The sequence below is a fragment of the Apis florea genome, unplaced genomic scaffold, assembly GCF_048593485.1.
Source record: "Apis florea isolate Af1SG1 unplaced genomic scaffold, ASM4859348v1 contig_3170_pilon, whole genome shotgun sequence".
Classification (NCBI taxonomy): Eukaryota; Metazoa; Arthropoda; class Insecta; order Hymenoptera; family Apidae; genus Apis; species Apis florea.
Genome location: NW_028256714.1, coordinates 5,116,304 through 5,143,080, shown reverse-complemented (window position 1 = coordinate 5,143,080; position 26,777 = coordinate 5,116,304). Strand labels below are relative to the sequence as shown.

The following is a 26,777-nucleotide window of genomic DNA, read 5'->3' as shown; positions in this document are numbered from 1 at the left end:
GTTGTTTCTCTTCCTTCAACTGCCCAACCACGATTTCCCTTTACTTCACTTTCGAGATTCTTCCTTGCCCATCCGCTTCATCGATGATGACAACGATTCACTCACGTCAAAAATTAGAGAGAAGAGGGAGGGAGAGGGGAAGGGCGGGGGGCAAGGAAGAAAGGAGATATTTGGAGACGCTTTGGAGGAAGGGAAGGGAGGTAGCGTCCGATCGTCGAGCGATCTGTCAGCCAGATTCTCTCTGTTCCGATTAACGTGGAACGCGTGTAAAATAGAAGAATAGAAGAGAAAGAGAGAGAGCTGATTTTTGGCCGCTCGTCGATCGTCGCGACGCTCCCTCGGAAGACTGATAGCGGGATGCCAGAGGAGGATCGTCCGCGCCCGATTTTCCACCTCCACCATCGGCCCACCTTCCGCTACAGTTGGAAGGAAACTATAAGCAAGCGTCGTCCACCATCCTAGACGCGAGAGAAACGCCAAGGGGCAGCGCCACTTTCGCCTTTTCGCGAAAATTTTCGCGAGCTGGGTCGGATTTAGATTGCGTTTAGAAGGGGCGAGGTAGGGTGAGAGAGAACGTGAACGCTTGCCGGGATTTTCGTAACCACGTAGGCGGGAGGAAAGCTTCCGTCGTCGTTCGTCGTGACGTAGCGTCTGAATGGTCAGGGGAAGTGTTGGCCTGCCAACAGATGCGTGTCGATCGGATCTCGATTTTCGAATCGTTTTCGATCGTTCGTGGGAGGAATTTTTCCACCGTGGAATTAACTCGACGACGTGGTATACCGCGACAGGTTTTACGAGTAATTGGTTTCTTTGAACGAATGTTGTTTTGTACGAAGAATTAATTTGTACATTCAGTTTTTTATTCTTCTGACGAAATGTCTCGTTTCTGAGATCGAAGGAATTCTTTCCTCAAGTTGTACTTGCGATTATGTAATTTTCACTCGGTATTTGTAATGATAAGAGTTAGTCCGAATTTTAAACGTAATATTTGGATATTTTGGATTAATAAATTGTTTATTATTACTCCAATGTTTGATTGTTAATCAGATTTGAAGAACGAGGCAGGAGTAATGTGATCCAGCTGACAAATCGTTTGAAAAAGACAACAAATATCATCGATCTGTCAATCTTCTTGTCTTATTTAAGCGGCGAGGCTAGATGAGGTCATGTTTTACGTTCCCGAAATAAGCGTTCAATGACTATCTTTCACCTTCCTAGACAAAATTTATTATCTTAATGATTGCTAAAGAAACTACCTCGAATTCAAGAAAATTGAAAATTTTCATATTTAAGTCATTAAGTAATCCATGCGTGCATATTTTTTTAAAAAATATTACGCAATCTTATAGATCTTAATAGGCTGATAATTAAACTACGATTTTTGAATATTAAGTAATACCTTTAAAAAAGATTACACTTATTTTATATTCTCTATAATATATATAAGATACTATGATGATACTTAATTAAATTAAATTAACTCTCATTCATAATGGGTGCAACTACAATCCTACTGTACGAGGCTTGTTATATTAAAAAATTTTAATTCTGTTATTCGACACATATTGAAAGATTCCCATCTATTCGCACTCCTTTCTTAATTTTTCGTTAAAACGACCAACAGTTTCAAACTTTAATCAACACTTCTTTCTCGTTTCTTCTTTCATTTGAAGGATGTCATTCGCTTGAAGAAGAATTTGACGAAGAATTATTTTCCTCTCCTTTTCCACTATGAAAATCGGAAATAATCGATCGATTACGTTTCCGGCGTTGGAAAATTCGATCCGGGAATTATGTGCAAAAATTACGGCGGTGCAATTTGGTAACTTCGCGAAAATTAAGTGCGCGACAGCTCGAAATAAACTGCGTTCGATCCTTGGCACGTTTCAAGGTTTCCACGGAATTAGGGCCAATAGTCGAGAATGAACGATAACGGGTAAACGACGGATACTCGATCATTGTAGTACGAGACGAAACAAAACAGGGGCCGTGAACTTTTGCCGGTTTAACCCGTCCTTCGAACATCGAACAGATTCTACTTTCATCCTATAATTATTCTGGTAAACTGTAAAATTCGTGGAATTTGTGCGAAAAGTTTTGAATGAATATTTATCGATTTATTTAGAATCTAATTTATATTGTAGATCTGTAGAAATTTTAAACAAATTTTTTAAGATCGATCTAATTATACGATTTGACGGTGTAGAATTAAATAATTATATCGAACAAAATCAATCAAAACGGATTAATTTATTACACAGAAATTTCTTTAAAAAGAAAGAACAAAAAGATTATATTTTTATTCCAATATTAAACACACAAAATTAAATTCGTCAGAATTGCAAAATCTATCATATCGATTTCAGATCATTTGTTATCATAAAAAATAATAATCTGATACGTAAAAGGCAGAATAATTGAATAAAAATCCGATAAATTAAAAATAATCCACGAGTTTATCACAGAAGTTTATTCAAAAGGAATGAATGATCATAGTTCAGTAAAACGTAAAAAATGTTTGGTTATTACTAAACTTGGAATACATTTCTATCACTTTATCCAATATCTAAACAAATATTCGAGATAAATTAAAATAAAGAGATAATCCTTACAGTTCAAATCGTAACTCGTCGAAAACATCGGACCATCGTAATCTCGGCTCGATGACGATGTCTTCACCGACGCGTCCCTGAACCGGAAGTGCTTGGTCCGGGTCCAGCCATCGTGGCGGTCCTTTAGCTTTCGTCATGTTGTCTGTAACCAATTGCAATTGTATGTAATCAAACAGATCATTAATAATAACGACTACTATATCTCTTTTAGGCCCAATTTTTTAGAAATTTTGCACAGAAATTCTATTTTCATAAAATATATAAAAGATAAGATAATTTCGGTTGTTAAATCGATAAAACGATAATAAATAATAATTAAATTAATTAAATCGATTATTTATTTCGATGAATTGGGAGGAACATTTTGAAGAAATAGAAAAGTTTATTAATCTTTAATTAAATGCAACATATGCTTCGTGAAAATTTCCATGAATTTTTCCAAGATGGAAAAACATTACCATATATTTCCATGTATTAATTTTTTTCTTACGCGCAATCATTTCTTTTAATTTTGCATTTTTTTTTTTTTTTTGTAATCTCACGTTTCGAATCAATATCCATATATTGGGGGAATCTCCTTCGATTTTTGGTATGGTTTCAAATATGTTGATTCGAAGAAGAGATATATCCGACGTTCGATAGTAGGCGAAAATTTATTATTCGCGATCGCTACCTGGTATTTGGCCGCTCACGTGGTCTCCAAAATGGCCACGGAAAACGTACGCGGCCAGACGAAAATCGCGGGCGTAAATATAGATGTCTGAGTGGAGAAAGCGGCGGTCAAGATGGAAACCGCTTTGGAAGAATATAAAACGTTGCTTGCTATCTCTTCCCATCCATCGAGTTTATGTACAATGTATTCGATGCCTGTAAAAAATTCGCGAATTTCGAAGGAATTCCGAGCACCCGGCATCGAACCTGTAAATAAATACGACAAAAAAAAATAAACATGGCCGCGAATGTCTCCGACACTTGGTTCCATTTTCAACGCGACACTCGTCACATTTTTTTTTTTTTCCCCCAACTACATCGTCGTCGTTCCGTGCCGCGATTGAAACGCCCGGTTAAAAACAGTTTTGCTCTTATTTTTAAACGCAGATTCGTAAACGCGTGTTATTACCGCGTATAAATACTCGACCACCGGCAAGCCTCGAGATTTTTATGTAACAACGATCGTTTCGGAATCGATTACAATTACGTCGATCGATGAGGAAAGCGAGTCAAACGTCATCGATGCACATTTCTATGGAAACGGAGAGGTCTCGTTCGAAACTTTCTAACTCTATTCTTCTCAATCGAGATAAATTGTATCGAATTTTTCTTCCGTGAGATATATACACAACGAGATTTAACGAGATAAAAAATTCGATGAAATTTTCGCCAACATCGAGATCCCCTTCCATTTCCAAGACATTTCCTTCCCGTTTCTTTCTGCCTCTCTGAGACGCAGATTCGCGGTTAATACGCGGTAACCGCTTACCTGTTAAGGTCATCTCGTCAGACGATGGGAAAACCGATTCCTCCTCGCATTGACATCACTCGCGAAGGGGCCACACTCGCGTTCGATACGACGAAAGAGTTGCAACCTGCACGTCCTTCCGGTCGCGGCGTACGGCGCCTCGGCCGCCGAAGAAGCTTCCGTCTCCTCCCTTCGACCGTGCTCCTCTCTTCGCGCTGGTGACCCGTGGCACAAGCACACCCTGCGCCACGAAATCTGACGGCGGGAGGCCCTGCTCCGGTCTAAAATCGTCTCGACACGCCACTCTCGGCTTCGTCGTTTTAACGAAACGCGCACATGCGCGGTAGGGGCGAGCCGAGCTTCCTGTACGCCTCTTTCTCCCTTTCTCCCCTTTCGAGAGGAACGCCCCTCGCCCCTCTTCCTTCGGCCAACTATCTATTCCCTGATGTAACCCGGCGCATCGATGTTTTTTTATCTTTGAATAACTTTCACTCTCTCTCTCTCTCTCTCTCTCTCTCCTCGTAAATGGTGAGATTTGACTTTCTTCTCTTCTTTCTTCGATTCTTCTTGTTTCTTCTTTTTCCCTCCCGCTTTGTTTTGGATTTTCTTCTTCTTCTTTGGATTTGGTAGGTATATAGTGGTTATTATTGTGACCCAGCGCATTTCGTAACTTTGAATAATTTTTTTTTTTCATACAAGCGGGCTTTCTTCTTTTCTTGATCTTTCTTGGTCTTGGTTTTCGATTTTTCGATTTCGTTTTTTTTTTTTTTGGATTGTAGGTAATTGATTATTATTGTGGTGGCTTCCTATCTATCCCTGACGTGACCTGGCGCATTGCTTCGAATAATTTTGAATTTTCTCTTCCTCTCTCGTGGTACGCTTTTCCTCGACCTTTTTCTTCTTTTATTTTATCTTCGATTTGAATTTCGTTTTTGGGGATTGCAAGATATTAGATTAGTGACTTTTTCTATAATAATAGAGTCCAAAGAATTTCACAGAAAAGTTTAGAATTGGTATAATAATTTTTAAATTTTTGGTTTGGAAAAATGAAAAATTAATAGTTTATTATTATAGAATTATAGTTTACTGAATCTTAGGAGAATTGTTTATACATTGGCTAGGTAATAGTAATAGCATAATATTTATGACGAATTAATTTATTTAATTTTCATTAAAATTCATTATTTCCTTTGCATAATATTCCTACTTTATATCTATCGAGTTTTCGAGTGATTGTTTCGCGGGATCATTATTCGAAAAAGATTTTTCTTCTTTGATTTATCATTCTACAGATGACAATATTTTAAATTTTCTACCATTTTCTAAGTACAAATAAATATATATATTTCTGATTGAATCTAAAGTAAAAATATTCGAATCGACGTATTATCTTTTTGATTCAAAATTATTATAAAACGACATTAACGAAGGGGATGAATTTCTTGAATTTGGAAGAGATAATATTTAATTGACTAAAATGGGATGATTGATTTGCCAGCTAATAATATAGTTTAATGATGAAATGCGATGTTAATTTTGGAACAGGAGGAATTCGAGATTCTTGACTAATAATACGAATTTAGTGATTGATAGATTTTTGCAAGATCTGTAAATAATTCGATCGATAATCAAAAATTTGAAACTAATGAATTCAAGTATGAGCAAGGAATACCAATAATTCCGTTATCATGATTATTATCTTAAAGCTTGCTTTTGTGTTAAAATGGAGCGTCAGACTTAAATAAGGAACAGAGTAGATTCTTGGCCAACAGAAACGTAATTGTCGTGGTCATGATATCGGTAGAGAGGCTTAAATTCTAGATGAAATTAAAATAGAATGTAAGGCTTATACAATACGCATAAACGTTTTGGCTAAAATTGTAAAGCGATTGCTTTATTTCTACAATTTATTTCTTAACTCTTAAACAATAATAAACATCGTGAAAGATCTCTTCTTCCTAAACTTTTACCGTAATTATTACACGAAATATATATATAATTCAAAATCATAAGAAAAATCTAAAAATAAAACAGAAAGAAGAATAAATTTAAATTCAACAGTTATGTACACATTTATTGCACGTAAGAATATCCATAATAAATAGGAATAAATAATAGTTACAACAAATAATAATAATAATAATAATAATAATAATAATAATAATAATTTATAATCATATACTATTAAATATATCTCTCTTGTAAAACATGTACTATCATTTTTGATACTCGTTCCGCGTGAAATTCTCAATTGAAATACAACAATTGGCTCATCATCGAACAAGCCATCAATCGATGCACTGTTGTTGCACTTGACAGATTGCCATACGAATGCATCTCGAAGTCTACAACCTTAAAGGTCGAGAATCGGCACGTTGCAATGCCGTCGAATCGAAGGTCAAGAATTTGTTCTTCGAGCGATCATCACGAGTAAGCACGACGATAATCACGACGATCTCCAATATCAGAGATTCGAAAATTTTCAAATACTCCATAAATATTTCCCCCTATTTATATCTTCCCATTCGTGATAAAATTTCGTCGTATCCTCGTCATGAATTTCGTTTCGACAACCACCATCCTCTCGACACTCTTCCCTTGATCTCATGCTGGATCCTTCTATAGAACAGGAGCGCTATGAAGGGTATTGCAAGGGTCTCTTTCTTGAACAGATATACGTAGACAGCCGCGAGCAACAAAGTTAGATCAGTTATATACTCCACCATGGATCTCACGTTATGTTTGGCCTCTATAGCAAGTTGTTCCTCGTTCAATCGACTCTCCCGCCAAGCTTTCTCAGAATACTCCCTCCCTCGTGAGCTCGATCCACGTCTAGAGTGGGATCGATACTTCTTGCTCTCCAAAGCTTTCTGCAGACGTTCCATCTTCGACTCGACGGGTGTCCCCGCTCTGTTCCTGTCCCTGGAACTAGATCTTGAAGGCGTCTTCGAGGAGGATCTCCTCGATCGACGACCACCACCTTCCTCCACGGACCACTCTCGAACGAATCGTTGCTCTTCCGAGCCGGTCCTCGAGGGTGGCCTTCTGTCTTGGGACGGTGCACGAGCTCTGCTCTTCGACGAGGACCTCGAAGAAACTCCTCCTCTTTCGGTGGACACGTTCCTCGACCTCGAGACCGGGGACTGGTTCCTGGAAGACGGCCTGCTCGGTCGTTTCTCCTTCGTGTCTCTCGCTGGAGTCGTCCCTCGAGAACCTTTCATTTGTTGCCTCTCCTCCTGTTGTCTCTTTACAATTCTACCCTCAACGTTCTGCCTCTCAAAACGATCCCTCTCTCGATTGCTCGCCTCCTGATCGTCCGAGATCGAGGACCTCCTCGAACCAGTCGAATTCTCCCCAAACTGTCTCCTCTCCTCTGAGCTTCTGTGGTAATTCTGATAACGAGAGAGGGAGGAGTGCTCCCTCACTATCTCGGTATAGTGATTGACGACCGCCATCCTCGCCTCGATGTCCTCCTCGTCCACCTCCTCCTCCGGCGTCGCTGTTCTCATCTTCGCCTGAATTCTTCGATTCTTCGCCGCTTCGCCCGCGGATAACACGCTGTCGGTGTCTGACTCGGACATGACAGGCACCCTGGCAGGCTCGGGTGTGACCTGTCTCTCCTCGTTCTCTCCTTCCTCCTTCTTTTCCTCCTCCTCCTCGTTCTTATTCAACGGATGAACATTGGGAGGTAAGGATCTTCTAATAGGTTTCTCGGGTGGAACAGGTCTGCCGAAACTGTTCACAGGAATCGGCTCCTCTTTCGGCTTCTTCAGAATTGATTTTGGAACTACGGTGCTGGGAGAGACGATCGATCGGGCCGGTTGCGAGGACGACTCGGTTTCGACGTGAAGAATCGGCTTCCCTCTCGGATGATAGGTATCCTCCTCGTCGAGTACCTGTCTGGCTAGGATTCTGGCTTTTAGAAGCTTCAAATCCTCGCTGTCGGCGCTGCTGACCTCCTCCGAGGATTCCTCCGACGATTCCACGCTCTCCTCTTCCTCTTCCTCCTCCTCCTCCTGTTTTTCTTCTCGCTTCGTTCCCGGTTGAGAGATCGGTGGAATTTGGTCTCGAGGCGGTTCCTCGATGCGCGCTGCCTCGTTGCTTGCTGCCTGCCAGGCTATCGATTTTTCTTCCTGCTTCTCCTCGACCAATGACACGTTGGTGTCGTGCCACCTGCGCAATGGCGTGTCCTCCAACGGTTTATTCTCCAATCCCCATTGGGTCGCAATAGGTGACTCTGAATCGCTGGGTAAATTGGGATCAGATCTTGCCTCCACGTCCAATAAGAAGGTAGTAGGGGCCAACAGTTTCTGAGGAGCTTTTACGGTTTCCGTTTGGCTGTCGCTCAGTCTTCTGCGATTCTTCTTCGACTGCCAGGTGATCAGGTTCGAGGATGGAACGTTTGGATTGGACAGCCGCCGTTTGAACGAAGATCTTTGACTGTCCAGAGAGGTGATATCTTCGGTCCCTGTTTTGTTCGCTGTCGTTGTCGCCAGCTCCCCGGTTTTTCTCTCGAGTTGGCTTTTTCTTTTGGCCAGCTCCGATGCCTCTTCGGCCGCCACTGCACGATAGAAACGTTCCATGGCACGCTCGTGGAGCAGCTCCGTGGAGCTGACAGCCTCTCTCAGGGTTTCTACCACTTGGTGCTCCGCGCTGAACAGTTCTGGAAGGGAGAGGGACATAGGCGGTGGTATCAGGTCCTCGATGTCCTCTGCCCCCTCCGTTGCACCCCGTTTTGCCTCTGGAAATTGGGAAATTATCGGAAAGGAAATTAATTTTTATCGTTTCGAAAAATGTTTCTATATACGAATGATTGTTAAATAAAATACTTGAAACTTTTTTCATTAAAAATTTAATATTGAAATTTTCTTTCAGTTCTTAATTTGCTTATGGAGAATTAATATTTTTAGCGTAAAATCGAATCGATTATAAATGTCAATTGCAAATTTTTCATTCATCATTTTTAAATCTTCGTAGCAATGCTATTAATTTCAAAATATTAATGTCAGAATTATTGATCTGTAGTCATTTAAAAATACTAGTTTCATTTTTTAAATTTACACGATTTTGTGGCGTAATTTACATCTCAAAAATAAAATTCCAACGAATATGTTTTTCCAATTAAATAATATCATAATACCTAAATCTTTTCGCGTTGGGTCATCCATTTTCTTCGCTTGATCTTCCGGGTACAAAACCAGCATAAATTCCGAACTTCCATGCATAACGGTGACATCATCCTCTCTAGGAGAGATAGGCAATCCTAATTTGTCGTACAAAGTGTCACTTTTTGTTACTTGCGGTGTTTCAACCTCGTCGACGACGGCTTGCTGCTTCTTCAAAGTTAAACTTATCGATGGACGCGAATAGTTGAAAGTTTCTTCTTCGTGCTGTTCCTGAATCTTGGGCATCGACAATGGCGACATGCTGCGCTCCCTGGACATGGAAACTGATCGCGAACGCGATTCTCTGAACGCTGAACGCTTGTTGGATTCTTCCATTGTAGGTGGAGTCACTGTCACGGTTGCCAGTGGTATTTGTATTGATGGAGGTTCTTTATTTTGAATTAAAATCTGTTTGCAACAATATTTTGTTATATTTATATCAAACTTCATAATGTTTATGAATTGTTTATGAAGAGTGACAGGTCTTTTTTTGTTGATTTTTGTTGAAGATTAATTGAACTTGTATGTGAAATAAAATTTCGTCAAATAATAAATTCATAATGTATTTTTAAACATATAATTAATATTATGGATTCAATGGTAATAAATAGAGATAATTCTAAATGCAAAAATAAATTTTTATTAATATCCTTTCGAGAATTAATTAAATTCTTTTTTCTTTTACTCAATCACTGATTTATATTTAATCCTAATATTAAATAAAAAAAACTAAATTTAATTATATAAAAAATCTAACTTACATTGTATTAAATATTAAAATTTTTAAAAATTCAAAACTCTATCTGTATCTATTTTCTTTGAACTTTATATTAAAATTTAATACATAATTTTTTAACTTTGATTTTGAATCAATATCTATTTAAATTTTATTATTACAATAAAACTACTTGCCTCGGTGTTTGATAGATTCGTGTTAACAGTCGAACGATCCACGTGATTTCCAACCTGATTCTCCTGCCTTGAACTGGAATGATCCTTCGATCTGGCCGGTGGAACAGGTGGCTTCGACTTATCCATTGTATCCAAAGCAAAAGTCACCCTGCTGTCAGCTCTGGATGGCCTTCCTGTTAATCTTTGAGCCGATATCGATCGACTAGCCGGCCCAAAAACGTCGTCGTCTCGGGCCTCCTCTCTCGTCAAACTTCTGGTTCTCTGGGTTGGAACGGCGAAACTCACTTCTCGTTTCTCTCGCGATCTGATTTCTCTTTGACTCTGCGATTTTCCGCTCAACAAGGGCGCCACAATACTGAATTCGTTCGAACAAACGTCGTGTTACTTATTTTTATTCAAAATTAACGAAGATATAAAGTAAGAACACGTTTGTTCTTGATAAATATTTTTTTTCTTACGTGAAAATATTAATAATTTCATCCTGATAAAGTGACAAAAATTTGAAGTTTTACTTTTAGGAGAAATTGGAGAGCTTATAACGAAAATGATTTTTGCTTCAATCGAAACTTCATCTTCCATGATTTCATGACTCAATTATATATAATGTTCTATATAATTAACGAATAATAATATATTTATCGTTTATAATGTTTATAATGAATGTTTTGTTGAAGAAAAATTTGTTTTAAATTCAAGATTAAAAGATTGACAAATGCATTTTTTAAAAATATTCAATATTTATAGAAAGTATCTATAATTTTACATTATTAAACATTTTTTAATTAACTATGCTATTTAATCGAATAACAAACGTACCCTCTTTTCAAATCTGGAATGAAAATTACATCGCTCTCCTCGCTCGGCTCGCTCACTCCATACGGATTCTCTGCTTTCACTCGAAATTTATACTCCGATCCTTCGATCAGCTCGGACAACGTTGCTTTAGTTTGCCTACTCGTGGTTGCCTTCAACCACACGTCCCAACCGATCTGAAATAAAACGATTATTTCAAAGATGATAATCAATCAAAAAAGGAAGAATAAGAAAATTAAATTTCAAAAAAAGAAGAATCTCATTGCAATTTTTATCGCTAACTCTATAATACTCGACGATGTATGTGCCAATCTTGCAACCACCGTCGTCTTCCGGCTCTTGCCACGTCAATGACACCGATCTTCCTAACGTCATCGTGACTTTCGCTTTTCCAGGCGCAGCAGGCCGATCTAATAAAATAAGAAAAAATACAGAGCAATTTACTTTACATTTGGATCACAATACAAAAAGCAATTTATACAATGAAACGATGGTTCGTATAAAATCATCTGTTTATATCGCAAAGAAGAATAGAAAAATTCGAGGAAATTGAAAGTTATACTTATAATAATAAAATAATAAAATTGTTTACGTAAAATTTTTTAATTTAAAAATTTCAACAAGCTCATCCTTGCTTTGTAATTCGTTTCTCTCCTACGATGGAATATTAAAATTTACATAACTTGGATTATCGATTAACTTACTATGTAATTCATAAATAATTTAAATACATAAGAAATTTGGGTGTAATCTTTTATATGTAATTTCATACTTTCATAACCAAACACCCACATCTGATTCAATTTTCAAAATGATTAATTTTTATTCGTAATCATAATCATCATAATAACAACCTGTCACAGTCACCAGAAAGGACGACGTGTCCTCTCCAAGCTTATTAATCGCTTTGACCACGTATTCTCCTCTGTCGATTCGTTTGGCATCGGGTATCTTCAAGATCGATTCGCCGTCCATCGACTCGAAGACGTGCCTTTCGTCGCTTGAGACCACCTCGCCATCGTGGTACCAAATCACAGAGGGTGGAGGTCTTCCAGCCAACGACACCTTCAATCTAATCGTTTCGTCTTGCTCGAAGAGAAGGCCGTCCTCGTATTGACGCGGAAGTCGTATCTTTGGGGGTGCTGCGGATAGAAAATAGAGAATATTATTGGAAATTTTTTTATTATCATCGAGTGAGAAATTCAAAAATTGAAAATTAACCTTCCAGAATTAATCTTGCTTTGGTGCTGGCGTGGCCAGCTCGGTTCGTGGCGGTACATTTTATTTCTCCCTCGTCGTTGAGCGCGGTTTGATGAATGAGAAGAACGCTCTTCCCACTCTCGGTGATGATCCTCGTCCGCCTGCTGCTGAAGATCTCGAAACCATCCTTGAACCATGCGATTTTTGGCAGGGGTGATCCGGTAAATCGCACCACAAATTCGGCCTGGACGTAAGAATCAATTAATAAGAGAATTATCATTTTTACGTAGATATGAATTAGAACGAAGAAATCGAAAGATTAGATGATTAGTTTCTGTAAAATTTATAATTTATTATGAACAAATTTCAAAACTGTGCGTTTCAATCATAAGATTTTTAATGAAATAACATGCTACGCATTTATTGCAAGAAACATCATTTTCCAATACATTTGATAAGATAACTTCGTATATTCTGAAATATCCTTTAACACAATCGATATTTATATTTTACTCAATCGTTCATCAATCGATAATAGGACGTCGATTATTCAAAATTATTATTGAATTCATATCTCAGAACACCGATCGTGTCCAAAAAAAAAAAAAATAATTAATTTATTGATTTTACATTTTCAGCTACGTTCCTTAATTTTTAATTCGAATAAATTTATCCTCCAGATAAATCTATTAACTTATCGAAGCAAAGTACTTGTCTACGTGATGATCTATCTCAGCCTCTGTTACAAAGCCTTTACCTGCTCGTTTTCGAGCACGGTGGTGTCCTTGACCTCAAGGTCGAACTGGGGCGCGGACGCAACGGATCTCTGCAAGGTGACGGTCAAAGGATCGGAGATCTCGCTGGGCCGGGACAGGCCAACCGCGTTCTGGGCCCTGACCCTGAATTGGTAGCGCCATCCTGGCTCGAGGCCGCTCAAGGTCAGTTCCGGGAAGGTGCAAAGACCCGGCGTGCTGCGCGCCCAATGCTGCGAGCCCAGTCTTCGGTGCTCCACCAGGTAGCCGACGATCGCCGAGCCACCGTTACTCGGTGACCTCTCCCAACGAATCGCGACCACATCCGGCTGAGACTCGTCCGCGCCTGGTATCAAAATTGGCTTCCCCGGTGGCGCCGGAAGTCCTGCAGTAGGAATCAGAAATCGTGCTTCACCTTTTTCGTCGCGATTCGTTTGAAATGGTGAAAAATGGCGAGGGGAGATCTCGTGCTTCTTTGTTTTATTTGTCTCGAGAACGAGATGGAAATTGGAATCGAATTTATAATTTAGTTTAATTTCTAAAAAGGGCTTATGAGGCTGTAGTTCTGTTTTGTAATATTGTTAATATTATTTATTAATGATAATGAGTAGGTATAATTGTGCAGAATGGAATTTTGTTAAGTGTGTAATTATTGAATTATTTTCAAGCAACATTCCATAACGTATTTCTCTCAAAGTTTTTTTTTTATTTGAAATAAAAATTCACAAATTTGTTTAATTTTACAATATTTATATTTATAGATACAATTATTTTAACGAAGGATTTAAAATAAAATATTTTAAGATCCACTTTTTTCCTTCATATTTCTCGATTTTTAAAAATTCAGATACGAAAAGAATCCAATAAGACTGAGAATCCATTTTTAGATTACTGTTTATTTAATCTCGAACATACCACAGCCCCGTATCGTTAACGGACAAACATCTCGAACCATTTTCTCACCGACTATTTCACTCAACAACTTTTTAATATTTTTTTTTATTTTCGATACTTTTTAAAAATCGAAGGCGATGTTCTATTTTAGAAATAACGATGTCGATTCGACTCGAGAAATGGCGTGCAATGGGGCTAACTGGTTAATAAGTTCACAGAAAGTTAGCACGTGCCAGGGCGATGCTCACATGCGAACGAGATACACGCAGGTGGCGCTCCCAAAATAAAATTTGAAACTCTTTGGCAATCTTAGGGCGGCTGCCTCGCTGTTCTGAGGGCACTATGCGAGAATTCGATATCAGATTCATTGGCCCGACATGTCTTCGTCACTCTTTTACAACGTGCCTATCGTTTTTGAATCGATTCTGCGATTCCTATCTAAAAGTTGTGCCAATTGATTACGTATCGAACATGTGCGTTGAATAGAAGAAAAAATTATTTGTAACAGATGTTCATACATAGTAGATTCAAAGAAGTATTTATATTAATATTATATTTACAAAGAAATTTATTGGAAATTAATTTTTCGAAGTTATATAAAAAAAATGAAAACTTTTATTGTTGATTTTCAATTAAAATGTTTCTATTAAGTTTTTTTCAATAAAAAGAAAATTGTTTATGTTCTTCATATTATACAAAGTTTCATTAATAATGAAAAGTTAAAATGTAATTTGAAAATAGAAAAATATTCAAATAAATTATTATCCTCAATCTAATAATAAAAGATTAATAGTGTTAACAATAGTGTCTAAACACGTCTAAAATCTAGAATTCAACGTTCTTTCGAATACTTTAATCGTTCTAAAAATAAAAATGTGATATCTTCAAGGAAATAACACTTAAATTAAAGAAAGATTGTTTTCAATTTCTTTTTTTTTATTAATAATATTCATTCGTTTGAACCATCAAACTTGTATTTGACAAAAAACATGCTAATAAACAAGTTAATACTTAAACCAATAAGTTACATCGAATCGACTATAGTACAAAATACAAATGTAACGATATAGAGAATATTTCTAATCCGAGCAAACTTCACGTTCCATCGTTCAACCGACCGACCAATCGTCTATTAAAATAAACGCCCCCAACGCGGAGGAAGTTAATTTTGGATTTACCGGTTGATTTGATAGTAAATAAATCCACGACCTCCTCGAATAAACCATAGAACCATCTTTCACTGACAGAAATACAGTCCCTCATTGACTGTACCACCACGAAAATTTCCAACGTGATCGTTCCAATTCCATTCCCGATTTAATAACTCGATCTTCGCCCACAACAATCCATCTCTGCTAGAGGAACGAGAATCCCACTGACCCAATGAACTTGCCGATCACCCCAATTCCCCGTCCATTAACGATCACTCAAACGTTGCGCGGGCTTGATAGATACGTCGGCAGAAGCAGCCTAATTTTAGATATCATCCCACTATCGAGTCAAGCCAATCAAGAGACAGCCACGAAAGAAGCATCTTTATACCGGAAACTCTGTGTCACCAGAGACGCGCCCTACGATCGTCATGTCTCCTCCGTCACCCCTTCGTTCCTCAACGAAGCCACGTTTCTTTCGATCCCAATATTATCTAGAAAATTTAAATCGAAATAAAATTCCCTTCTCTCGAGACGAAACAAATATACGAGATATACAGTTCTATACAGTTCTGTATATTCGCGCGAAACTTTGACGAAGAGAGTAAGAGAATCGAAGCCTCGATCAAGATGGCGATCGACAGTCAATCCCGGGTGACGCATTGAGCCCTGATCATCCCTCGGGATCGAGATGCGTCCAAGCGTCGAACGACGCGTAACGAGCAGAAACGAAAATCAGTGTGTGTGTGTGTATGTCTCTCTACCTGATCCCTCCCAACGTGGCCTCCTGGTGGCGGTCAGAGGCTGGCTCTTCGAGTAGTGGCTCTTCGTGGTGGCGTTGCCCATGATCGTTCCTCCTCTTCCTCTTCCACGTCGAGCCTCGCTCGACGATCACTCCGTTGCTGGCCACCTTTTCCACCGTTCCGCGATCATCGAGCTTCGAAATATCCTCATCGATCACCGGATCTTATGGATCGATCGGAGGAAAGCCTCGAGGTGTATCCACGGCGAACTGTCTTCGATGATGGCTGAACCGAAGTCGAAACAGAGAAAGAGGGAGAGAGAAAGAAAGACAGAGAGAGAGAGAGATAAATAAGGGGAGAGAGAGAGAGAAAGAGAAAGAGCGTGTTCGGCTCGATATAGCACGAGGCTCGGTGCAGTACTGGCGGACCTCTTCGTGGCCGACGACCGTGGCGACGCCAGCCTCTTTGGGCTTCCTCTTGTCGAGCTATCTTTGTCTCTCGCTCGCTTTCGTCCCGCCTCGAACGGGCGCGCTTCCTAAATTTCACGAAATACACGTAGACGTAGTGAAGAAAACGTGTCTGTCCGCCCGTCTGTCGTTGATTTTGCGCCCGGGATGATTGAAATTTAACTTTGTTTCGATTGTTGTTGTTTGAGGTTATGTAAGTGAGTTGGGAAGATGGCGGTTGGAACGGACCGTTGCTGACACCTCATGCGGAATAAGAGAGTTAAAGAGGAAGCAATGTTGTTTGTTGAAGATTGTAATGCTATTTGTGTGAATAAATTTCTTATTACAAGTAGAAAGTACAGTTTATTTGCTTTTGCAGAATGAAAAGTTTGTTTATCGAATCGAATGAGTGGTGAGGACGAAGATTACAATTCGTCTCGAAGCATATTCTATTAGATTTGGAAATTAATTTCCAAATGCATCGTAGCTAAATAAAATCTGATTAGAGGAGCATGCATGAAGAAGGATTTCTTCAAAGAATAAATCGCTGTTTAATGGTGGCATAAAAAAAGTGTAAAATTAATTTAGAGTCTTCAAAATTAATTTAGATTTGATTAATAAAATATTTCAAAAGAATATATTGTAAATAAATTTTCAACGACGTAAGAAAAATGGTGTATCGAAATATTTCCAAATTAATGAACGATCCAACCGGATGTCGTCCAAAGATGAACGAGATTCTGATGTCATCACCATCAGATATTCCTGCTTCCAACGATCTGATCTCTCGTTTTCTCCGATACTCCCACTGGAATGTATCATATGCTTATATTTACTAAGGCACACCTTGCTTTTCACGGTATTTGGTCAACGCCGGTCACCGACCTTGCAGCTCGCGCGAGCCATCAAACAGATATGATACTTTTGCATTATGCATTAATTGCTAAACGATTTCAAATGAAGGAACAACGTGAAATAACGAGAATATATTCATTCATCTTCCGTTCATAATATTAATTATCTCGCAAAGTAACACACGAGACTATATAATTACTTCTATCATTTTTTATCATTTTTATCTTCTGCGTGAAAATGAATCGTAATTTCAATCATTCTGCGATGTAAAATAGTATTATCGCTATTTAGAAGATATCTTTAATTACTTCCTTTTTCTGAAACATGAAATTCTGATTATTTTTTTTTTTTGTTCTCCTTTCACAATTAGTATAGCTTTAATCATTCTGTAATGTAATATTCGTATTATCGTCGTTTAAGGCAATTTTTAATTACTTCCTTTTCGTGAAACATAAAATTCTGATTATATATTTTTATATATTTTTCATTTCTTCTTTATACAATTAGTCATTTCGATTATTATGTTGTGTAAAATATAATTGTTATTAAAAAAATTTACCTTTCATTTTCTTCTCTTTCTTTCTTCGCAAATTTTCAATAAATATTGATTTTTATTAAAAAAATTCTGAGAGGAAGAAGCGAGAATTAAAATTGATGAACAGTGTATAGGGATATCCATGTCTTACGATATATAGTTAAGTATCGATGTACATGCTTCTCTTTATAACGTCGAAAGAATTTGAGGTTTCGTACTGGATATGGGAACAAGCCTTGATCGTCCTTCGTGGTCATCTTGCATGCCTCAAAGTAGGTATCGAGAGGCCATGTGGTATCTCGTACCTGTAAACAAAGATGATAAAAAAAACAAAATTAATTTCTTCAAGTTAAAAAATCGTTGAAATCAATATTAAAGAAAATTGATTTATCCTTGTGCCCAATTCGCAAATTGATAAAATTTCAATCAGTCGTGACTTGAATATAATCGTTTTATTGAAGACGACGATTATTTTAATTTTGGTAAATCACAATTTTTCTTTTTGTCGTTTGTCATTATTAATTGAAAATTAATTTATTTTTACGATTATTTGATTATTTTAAGCAATAAGATATTGAGTCACTTCTATATTTGATTGATTTAACTATTTAATTAATATTTTTACGGATATAATAATTAATTATTAATAAATGGTAGATGTTCATTTACTTTGTTTTTTTTTTTTTTTAGTTTTAAGTTTCATCAAATACACAATAGATCCGGAGGTATTCGTGATTTTGTCTGGAAGTGGAAATATTTTAGTAACGTGACCTTAGTAGGAGAGGTTAATCGCGTCTATAAATCACGTTGCGAAGAAATATTCTTCTCCGTGACTGTGAGAAACATATCGTCACTTGGATAGTGGTGATTTCATCGCTTACGATGTTTTTTTTTTTTGCGAACGTCATGATCTTCATCTTCCTTTGACTTCTCGATAGAGAAGGAAGTAGAAAAAATTTTTAGAAATTTAAATAAAAATTATTAATAATACAAATGAAGTTTTTATTTCAACTTTTAAACGAATAATTATTTATTATTAGGATGAAATTAAAAATTAAAAATCCTTCAGTACGTGTCGATAGATTATGCAAATGTTGTATTAATTCAAGAACATAAAATAAACCAAAATATTATTCTTTTAACAAATTTATAAAGTAATGAGATTTTTATACGGAATAAAGAAAAATCAAATCAACTTTTTGTTGCGTATAAAAATTCAAATTTCAATAAAAAATGGACATAAATTATTTGTATAATAAGCCATCAATATGATCGCTATGTTGAATCTTTAAATTTTTAATGTTCCTTTTTCTAAAATTATAGAATATTCAAATTTTAGTATTCTATCTTTTTCTTATAATAAATTTTTTCAAACTCGTGTATTCAAAACACGAAGAGATTAAAATTTTCTTTCTCTCCTTATTATACAATCCATTATATTTTACATATACAAACTTCTTCTGTAAAACAATATTCAAATAGTTTAGTTACCAAATACGAAAACAAACCATTAAATCAAATCAAACAAATCAAAACATCCCCAAATCTCGATCATTTCAGAACTTTTCCAATCAGCTATAATTTAAAATCTGATCTCGTGCAATAAAATTCACGAAGAACTAATCTATCCTTTCCTCTTCCAACAAATATTCTATCATTTTCTTGTAAAAGTACCTGGATGCTTTGAGAATAAACTTCCACCCCTTTAAAAAAAATTTTCTCCCGCTCAGAGAAACTTCTTTTCTTCTAAAAAAAAAAAAAAGAAAAAATATAGCTCCATATATATATAAAACACTTCGAAAAGCACATTCGTGAACCACAGCGTCAAACCAAATCAAACGAAACGAACCTCCAAACCACGTTCAACCTTCAGAAATTCCACTGCCATTCAACCGCACGCCTAATTCCGAAACCCGATCCCGTACGTCCAATAAAATTTACAAAGGATTAGCCATTTTTTCCTGTTTCACCCGGCATTTTCGCGGCCTGCTCGACGGGAGGAATACAAAAGAGGACGCGGAGAAAGAGGTCGTCGAGGCGGGAAAAAGAGACGGAAGAGCAGGAGGAAGAGAAAGGAGAAGGGGAAGACGGTTAATCGGTGCCAGAGTACCGTTGTACCTGAATGGAGCAGCGAGATGGCTTTCGGTTTCCCTGCAGCCTCCGTCGCAGCTGCAGCTCCGCTCTCTTCGACCAGTGACTTCGACAACCGGAACACGTGACTGCCGCGCGTGTACACTGTGACGCGCGCCACGATTTTTCCTCTCCCCGAATCGAGCGAACCATTTTTCCGTTTTTACACCGAGGGTTGGCAACCACGTGCACCTGCACCTGGGACAACAGCTGCCACGTTTGGCCGACTCGCCTGTAAACACGAGTCAGTAGCCACTGAGACTGTTCGTCTTCCCTCGATTCGAAAATATTGGAAATATTGGTCGTGTTTGAAGGTGTTTGCGTTACCAAGAAGAAGGACGGCGATGGATGAAACAATTTCGAGGTGTTTGTGAGTGAGTTTTCGAATTTTGAACGTGGAGGATAAAAGTGAAGGACTTGTGGTCGCTGTTTCGTAAGGTGACGGATACGTGACCGGTTTTGAAATGGTCTCGAGTCGAACCTTTATCGTTCCTCGATCGGCGCGTTATCGTGGCGCGGATCGGCTCGAAAAGTTTTTTCATCGTTCGATATTTTTATCTACCCGCTCGATTTGAATTTTTAATTTTTGCCCGCTCACGTTTTCTTTCTTTTTTTTTTTTTTTTCCTCGATCGACGAGTTCGAGCGACGAATCTGCGATATGTAAGCCGAGGATCCGTTGGTCAAGGTTTCGAAGGAGGAAGGAGAAGGTTCGAACCACGTTCCAACTTTCACTGTGCTCTATGCTTCTTCGAGCATGCAAATTGCTCGAGACGCACTATTCGAGACGCACTATTAATCCTGCGGGGAGGGGGAGGCAACAAAATGTCTCCTCGACAGGCGAGATAAATCAGGATCGCGTTACTGTGAACGCATGCCGCGGTATGCAAACCGCGAGGTGCTGCCCTTTTTCTTTTTTTTTTTTTTTTTTTTTTTTTTACGCAGTCAACGAATCTGATCGCGCGTAACACAATTCCGTCGATCGTTTGTGAAATCGATCGTTCACCCGGCCGATACGTGTGTGTCTCGCGTTACGTGTTACACGATGCTCCACTTTCCATAAATTACGAGAATCCTTGATGTAATTGTTGTGTGCGAGTTTATCCTCGATAGAAAAAAGAAAAAAAAATATATATATATTCGTCTCGTTGATGATCGAATCGAGTTCGATTTTCGAGGCGTCTCCCATTCTGAGCTGGAATGCAAATTGGATGGGATTCAATCGATCGAGGATTGGACGATATGTTTTTCGTGAAAAAAAAAAAAAAAAACAAGGGTGCTTGATATCGTTACTTTTGTATGCACAAGAAAGTTAAACACGTAGAAATACGATGCAAATCGAAAAAGCATATCGAACGATGATGACTTTTAGTTTTCGAAAGAATCGTTGATATCGACTTTTATATTTTGATATTTTTGGTTGGCCTGTTATGTAACGTTATATAACGTTGGATATATAAAGAGATATTATTTCCTCGATGTAATTAATCGAAAATTGAAGTACGATGAAGTAAGAGATTCAGCCATGCCCACGAGGAATCTGGAGGTAGTGGATATTTTAGAAGCCCTCGAATCGAAGCTCGCGTACATTCCAGGAGGACGTGATCGGGAAGGAAGACCTTTGATGGTGGTCAATGTTCCCTCAGAACTTCAACCGACCACGAAGCCAAGGTTGGAAGTATTGATCGCCTATTTTTTGTCCATTTTTAGGTAACTATTTATTTTTTTTTTTTTTTGGAGTTAGGATACGAATATTTTACTATAACGTTTATCAATTCTAAAAAGTCTTAATTTAATTTAGTGTTTTTACATTAAATCTTTATATAAGTTTGATTTAAAAATTTGCATTTTTTTTTGTAAGATACGAATGGAGTAATATATTGTGATTTATTCCAACGGTGTATCGCTATCAGCATCGATTGGTAAAAAAGTAATAAACTCGAGAACAAAAAATACAAAATTATATTTTTATTCATTCCATGAAATCAGAAAAAAAAATCCATGCAAATTACTTTAACCTAACTTTATTCGATTCTCATCCATTAAATCAATCCGTTCAACTTCATTTGATATTCAAATATTGTATTGAAAAGTAACTTGTATGATTTATTTTTACTTCATAAAAAGCCACGAAGAAATTAACTTCTGTGATCTAACACATATCGATATCCTTATTATGATTCTAAACTTTGTCAGATGTGATGACGTTTTGCATAATTGAATGCAAATGACACTTTGTTTTCACGGTATAGCGAGGAGACGAAGAGGAATGGATTGGTCTTGATAGTGGACGCGAGAAAGGGTGCATGGAGGGTGGCAAGGTCTTGCATCAGGTTGTCTACTGTGCTTCTGGGAGCATTCGTGGCATCCGTCATCGTGGTGCGCCCTGATGGCTTCTGGGACAAGAGGGTGGACAGTTGCACTAAATCGCACAAAGAAGGAGAGGTTTGTTGCATCTATGACACTTCTTAAAGTCGACCCTCTGAAAACTCGTTTCACGAATACGTTAAATTTTATGCACATCATCACACAATTTGTTATTCATAATTGATAAAATTATTTTGCGAAATTTGATTCGTCGATAAATGTTGCGAATGGAATTAAAAGTTACATGGATTGATATTAAATATTTTACGATAAAAGATTCAATTGCAAGTTACTCTCGAGATAACTAAACTAGTGATTCTTAATTGGTATTCCTTGGAACATCGGTATTCCGCGAACCTGTCACAATACCAGAGTAAACGTAACTCGTTACAAGTGTTCCGTGAAATCACGAAAGCGGTTAGGATATTGCTACGATTCTTGCCAAGAGGAATATTCGTGCAGATATATACATATTTCTCATGTACATTTTCATTCATAATTTTACGATCGGATTATGAATTTCGATGCATCATCGAAACGTGCAAAGTATATATTATTTATTTTCATTACATAATATTTGAATTATTTACATTCACAATTTACATTCAAATGTATTCTTAAATTATCATACGAATATATAAATCAGCATAAGAAGAAAAATATCTAATTCGAGGTTGTTCAAATAATATATGCGAAACAGAAAAAAAAAAAAAAAAAAGAACATATTTCCATCATGTAATCCGCATAAAAAAAATCCAGAATCCATTTATCTGTTCGCATAAATTTCTTCGAAAATCCAAAATGTTAAGAAGCCACTACTATAAATCGATCGAGCCACGCAAAGAAATCGTACGGCATTATAAACACGTCACGCGTATTATCTGATATGAAGATACATTGAAACGCCATTGAAATGGAACGTTTCTAATTTTACTCGAAGGTTGCACAATTCACGATTTTTCTATCGACTGTGTATACCAGCCGACAAACTAGTTTTCCTTCCAACCGTTTAATCAATCCTCGACAAGAGTCGCGGTGCTTGGTCGATTCGAGGCACATGTTATCGCGTGAAATATTCACGCTTACCTGTTAAAATCGTGACAAAAATGCACGATGGGTTCAATTGCAAGCGTGAACACGTATACACGTGAATTAATTAGTTGTTGTTTCAGCCGACGTACCTCACCCTGACGAGGCTCCATCTCCACGTCGATTTCGCACAGCTGCCGTACGAGCTGGGTGGCAACAAATTTTACGATCACGTGGATTGGATCCAGAAGCGCGTGGTAATCGTCTCATCGATCTTTCCGTGTTGAATCCGTGTTAAATCTTTGGAATCTTATTTTGTGGTGTGAATGGTGCCATGGTGATTGTAGCTGTATTAAGTAAACAAAATATATATATAGTGAGGATGGTATTGGTAGTATTAACCATTAAGAGTGTTGGATAATTATAACGTAACATAAATTTAGAATATTTGATTCGGTGAATGGAGGGTTTTCTATGATAGAAATTGGTCACACAGTTCATTTATTTTCTTTTGCACAGATGTAAGATAATATAACAATATATGATATTAATAATGAAAGTAAATATACGTAGTGGAATCTGATATTGAATTTTGCTGTTGTTTAATTTTATGTAAATATAGATTTTAACCGAATGTGATTATAGAAATTGGTTGTAGCTTATTAATTAATCGGTATACAACTACTTTTTGCAGCCATTGTATTAATAAGTTTCTTGTGAAGAAACGGAAGTTCTATAACGCTTTCACTATCCTTTCCTTCCTATCACACGTTCTCTGTGTCGATTTCACAGAAAGTGGAGGACTACGCCAAGGATGCGTCCGATCTCATCGCTAAAATGGCAGATTTACACCGAAGACTGATCAGTTTGGACGGATTTCGAATGTCAGAGTCGGACGACGATTTGGAATCTTATTGGGGGATGAGCAACGAATTGACAGCTCATGCACGACACATTCTTCAGTCAGGTGAGTTAAGATTACGCACAATGCGATAATATAAATGGTTTATTTGAATTATTCAAAAGAAAGAATGTCGGATCGAGGATCATGGATATATAATTTAATTTAATCAATTAATTGCAATAAAAATTTTAATAGATTTCTTTTCAATAATTTCCTCCTTTTAACTACAATTATCAGTGATTTTTTTATATATTCGACATTTTTAGAGGATCAATTCTAGGAGCTAAATCAAGCACAAAAATTATTATAAAAAAATATTATCGGTTTTATTTATTAAATCACAAACATTTCAAATACACATTAGAAGAAACAATGTGAAAACGAGTAAGATTGCAGTACAGAGACATGTGTCACCAGAAAAATTCTTTAAAAGAAATTTTAACAGAATGATCGAAAGTTCAATCACGAATCCAAATAATTCCATTGATCCATTATCGATCGAAAAATCCCATTCATGCCAGTTACTCAAAGGTTGACTCGTGTGTCATCGTTATCGATCGCTCGAACATCTATTTCCTGGCCTACGATACAATCAACCAGTTGTGCAGAAGGATCGACACTCGGATATGGATAGATTGGCCGGAAAAATTGAAAAACCGGCTTAACCGGATGTTGGACAGGATTTCTTTGGAATCGAGTCGCGTGCTCGATGGATCGCGCAAGAGTGTAAAAACACTGACAATGCCGGGCTCGTGTCGTTTACGTTTTTATCTCTTACTTCTTTGTCGTTTTTCTGGCATAGGATACCGCTATAAGATAGGAATCTTATTATGTATCTCTTTCGTGAAGATTATTGAAAGAGGGTTTTATGGCAGAACTTATATGCAGAAATAAATAATTGTTTTCTGTGTTGTGTATATTGTTGTATTATATCATCGTATTTTTAGGTGAATCGAGACGAATAAACGAATAAGTGAATTTTGATAAAATATATCTGTAAGATGCGATAGAAAGAGATTTTATTTAATATTACTTGACGATCATTTCGAGGAATTTGGATTTTAATATTTTAATATAATGAATTATATAGTTTTAATAGTAGTAGAGAGTTTCACAATGAATCTTATTGTACTTATTTTTGCATCCAAGCAAATAATACAAATGATAATTCTGTTATATTATTTGAGTATAAAGCTGAACAATTTTAATTTATAGGATAATTAATTAGAAGGGGAAATTTCATTCTTTTTAAATTATTTGAAAATTAAAAAGTTTGAAATATTTTTAAGTTTCTGATAATTTGAATAATTTTTTAAAAATGATTCTAGCAAATAGATTTATTTGTAAAAAGAAAGGAAAAAAAGAAACGTGATCAAACGCAATGCAAACTTTATAATCATCACACATTTTTTAACAATTTAATTTCTATTTTAAATTAATCGAAGAAATTTTTCCAGATAGGGAAATTAAGATCATGCATATTATGATTTTAGGAAGAAATTTAGTCGGTTCGATGGCCAGAGAATCTTCGAAAGATACATTGGACAGTACAAAAAGAATTCACGAGCTTATCGACTCCATCGAACTGAAGAAGGTATCGTTTTCGAAACAACGAGGAAATGAAAAGCAAAAGGAAAAAAAAAAAAAGAACAAAGATTTATTTTCAAAGATGATTAAACAAGTTTTGTATTTTTCAGTTGGACATAGAAAATTCTTGGTCAGAAATGGAGAAGAATTTGGATACAGCCAGGGTGATTGGTGATCTCGAAAAAGGTGTGTCACGTGTTACAGATTGGATCTTGGGACCAGCTGATGCCATGTTGAACTCTTGTTGCCAGGTTGGATTTGACGTCTCTTCCTCGGAAGAACTTCGCAGACGTCACGAGGAACTCGAATTAGAATGCAGGGTAAAATCGATATATAAAAGATAAAAGTAAAAAATATTGATCATTCAAATTATTTGAAATCTCTACTATCCAAATCAAAGCAAGAGATGACTTCGAATAATAGAATTTTTCGATTTTGTTCAATATTCATTCTAGTGTTCAGTTTCAAATTTTCTTACTTTCTATAAATTAAACAATTTTATTAATTAACAATTAACGTTTTTATTATTTTATTCCGTATTTTCTGTATTTGTATTTTTCATTCAACTTTCTAATCATTTCGATTACTTTTAAATATGTAGAAATAAAATTGGAATTATTATTAATTTCTTCTTCCTTCTTTTCTTCTATATAATTTTATCTTGCATATTCGTTATATTTGTTCCATTTATATTCCACGATTTCATTATATTGAATCAAATTCATAAATTCAACTAATTAATCCTGTTATATTTTCAATCATTCAATTATTCACCGATATTTTAGGATTTATAAATTATAAAAAAAACCTTGTAAATATTTGCAAATTTTTAATTACAATATGCCAAACTTTTCTGTGAAAGAAGATTCGAAGATTTTGTTAAATAAAGTTTAAATCGAAAATTATCTCGGGTTGAAAAGAATTTTTCGATTGAGCGAGAAATGAAAATGAAAACGTTAATTTCAATTTTTAGGAAACTTATGGACGATACGCGGAACTGCTTCACAAGATCGACAGTTTACCAAGCACGCGTCTATCCGAGGATTTGAAATCTCAGAAGGATTTCATGGATTTCGTGTGCAGAAGCTTTGCAAACAGGCTCGAGAGACGGCGAAACGTGTTAATCACTTCGCAAAGATTTTTCAGACTAGTTTCCGAGGTATTATGTCGCTGTTGGACAATGAAGAGAAATATTATTATACCTCCTATTATTCGTTATTTTCAG

General features: G+C 36.7%; 3 protein-coding genes and 2 long non-coding RNA genes across 10 annotated transcripts in view; 2 read left to right on the top strand and 3 right to left on the bottom strand.

Annotated features, from left to right (window-relative positions):
• Positions 1 to 4,365, bottom strand: part of LOC100869469 (uncharacterized) — a 66,775-nt gene extending 62,410 nt beyond the window's left edge. Inside the window, 2 exon segments of the mRNA XM_086910097.1 lie at positions 2,613 to 2,754; positions 4,093 to 4,365. Coding sequence (XP_086766223.1) covers positions 2,613 to 2,754; positions 4,093 to 4,105 — 155 coding nt within the window. The 5' untranslated portion in view covers positions 4,106 to 4,365.
• Positions 4,366 to 6,124: 1,759 nt separating this feature from the next.
• LOC147657381 (uncharacterized) lies at positions 6,125 to 16,497 on the bottom strand. The gene is made up of 9 exons (XM_086910116.1): positions 15,723 to 16,497; positions 12,919 to 13,298; positions 12,183 to 12,405; positions 11,816 to 12,103; positions 11,244 to 11,371; positions 10,965 to 11,137; positions 10,134 to 10,503; positions 9,212 to 9,644; positions 6,125 to 8,812 (listed from the first exon to the last, which is right to left on the bottom strand). Exons 1-9 carry the CDS (start codon positions 15,802 to 15,804, stop codon positions 6,624 to 6,626), a joined length of 4,266 nt encoding a protein of 1,421 aa, XP_086766242.1. The 5' UTR covers positions 15,805 to 16,497; the 3' UTR covers positions 6,125 to 6,623.
• On the top strand, positions 16,115 to 17,567 carry LOC147657380 (uncharacterized). Its single transcript, XR_015292560.1, has 2 exons — positions 16,115 to 16,460; positions 16,527 to 17,567. It is a non-coding gene; the product is annotated as an uncharacterized LOC147657380 (long non-coding RNA).
• Positions 17,448 to 19,681, bottom strand: LOC105735270 (uncharacterized). The gene is made up of 2 exons (XR_015292556.1): positions 19,387 to 19,681; positions 17,448 to 17,842 (listed from the first exon to the last, which is right to left on the bottom strand). It is a non-coding gene; the product is annotated as an uncharacterized LOC105735270 (long non-coding RNA).
• Positions 19,682 to 20,601: 920 nt separating this feature from the next.
• Positions 20,602 to 26,777, top strand: part of LOC147657379 (uncharacterized) — a 70,083-nt gene continuing 63,907 nt past the window's right edge. For all 6 annotated transcript variants that reach the window (XR_015292555.1, XM_086910099.1, XM_086910106.1 and 3 more), the window contains exons 1-7: positions 20,602 to 21,375; positions 21,918 to 22,110; positions 23,205 to 23,318; positions 23,854 to 24,028; positions 25,459 to 25,559; positions 25,663 to 25,872; positions 26,526 to 26,711. Coding sequence is in view for 5 of the 6 variants with exons in the window: in XM_086910099.1 (XP_086766225.1) it covers positions 21,191 to 21,375; positions 21,918 to 22,110; positions 23,205 to 23,318; positions 23,854 to 24,028; positions 25,459 to 25,559; positions 25,663 to 25,872; positions 26,526 to 26,711 (1,164 nt within the window). In the remaining variant the exon portion in view is untranslated. The remainder of the gene's footprint in view (positions 21,376 to 21,917; positions 22,111 to 23,204; positions 23,319 to 23,853; positions 24,029 to 25,458; positions 25,560 to 25,662; positions 25,873 to 26,525; positions 26,712 to 26,777) is intronic.

Excerpts from the sequence above, each read along its gene's own strand:
- LOC147657381 (XM_086910116.1), bottom strand. The coding sequence starts at position 15,804 with ATGGGCAACGCCACCACGAAGAGCCACTACTCGAAGAGCCAGCCTCTG. Across the intron at positions 11,372-11,815 it reads CTTTCTGGTGACTGTGACAG|ATCGGCCTGCTGCGCCTGGA; the intron begins GTTGTTATTATG and ends TTATTTTATTAG. Across the intron at positions 9,645-10,133 it reads CCGAGGCAAGTAGTTTTATT|ATTTTAATTCAAAATAAAGA; the intron begins GTAATAATAAAA and ends TGTTGCAAACAG.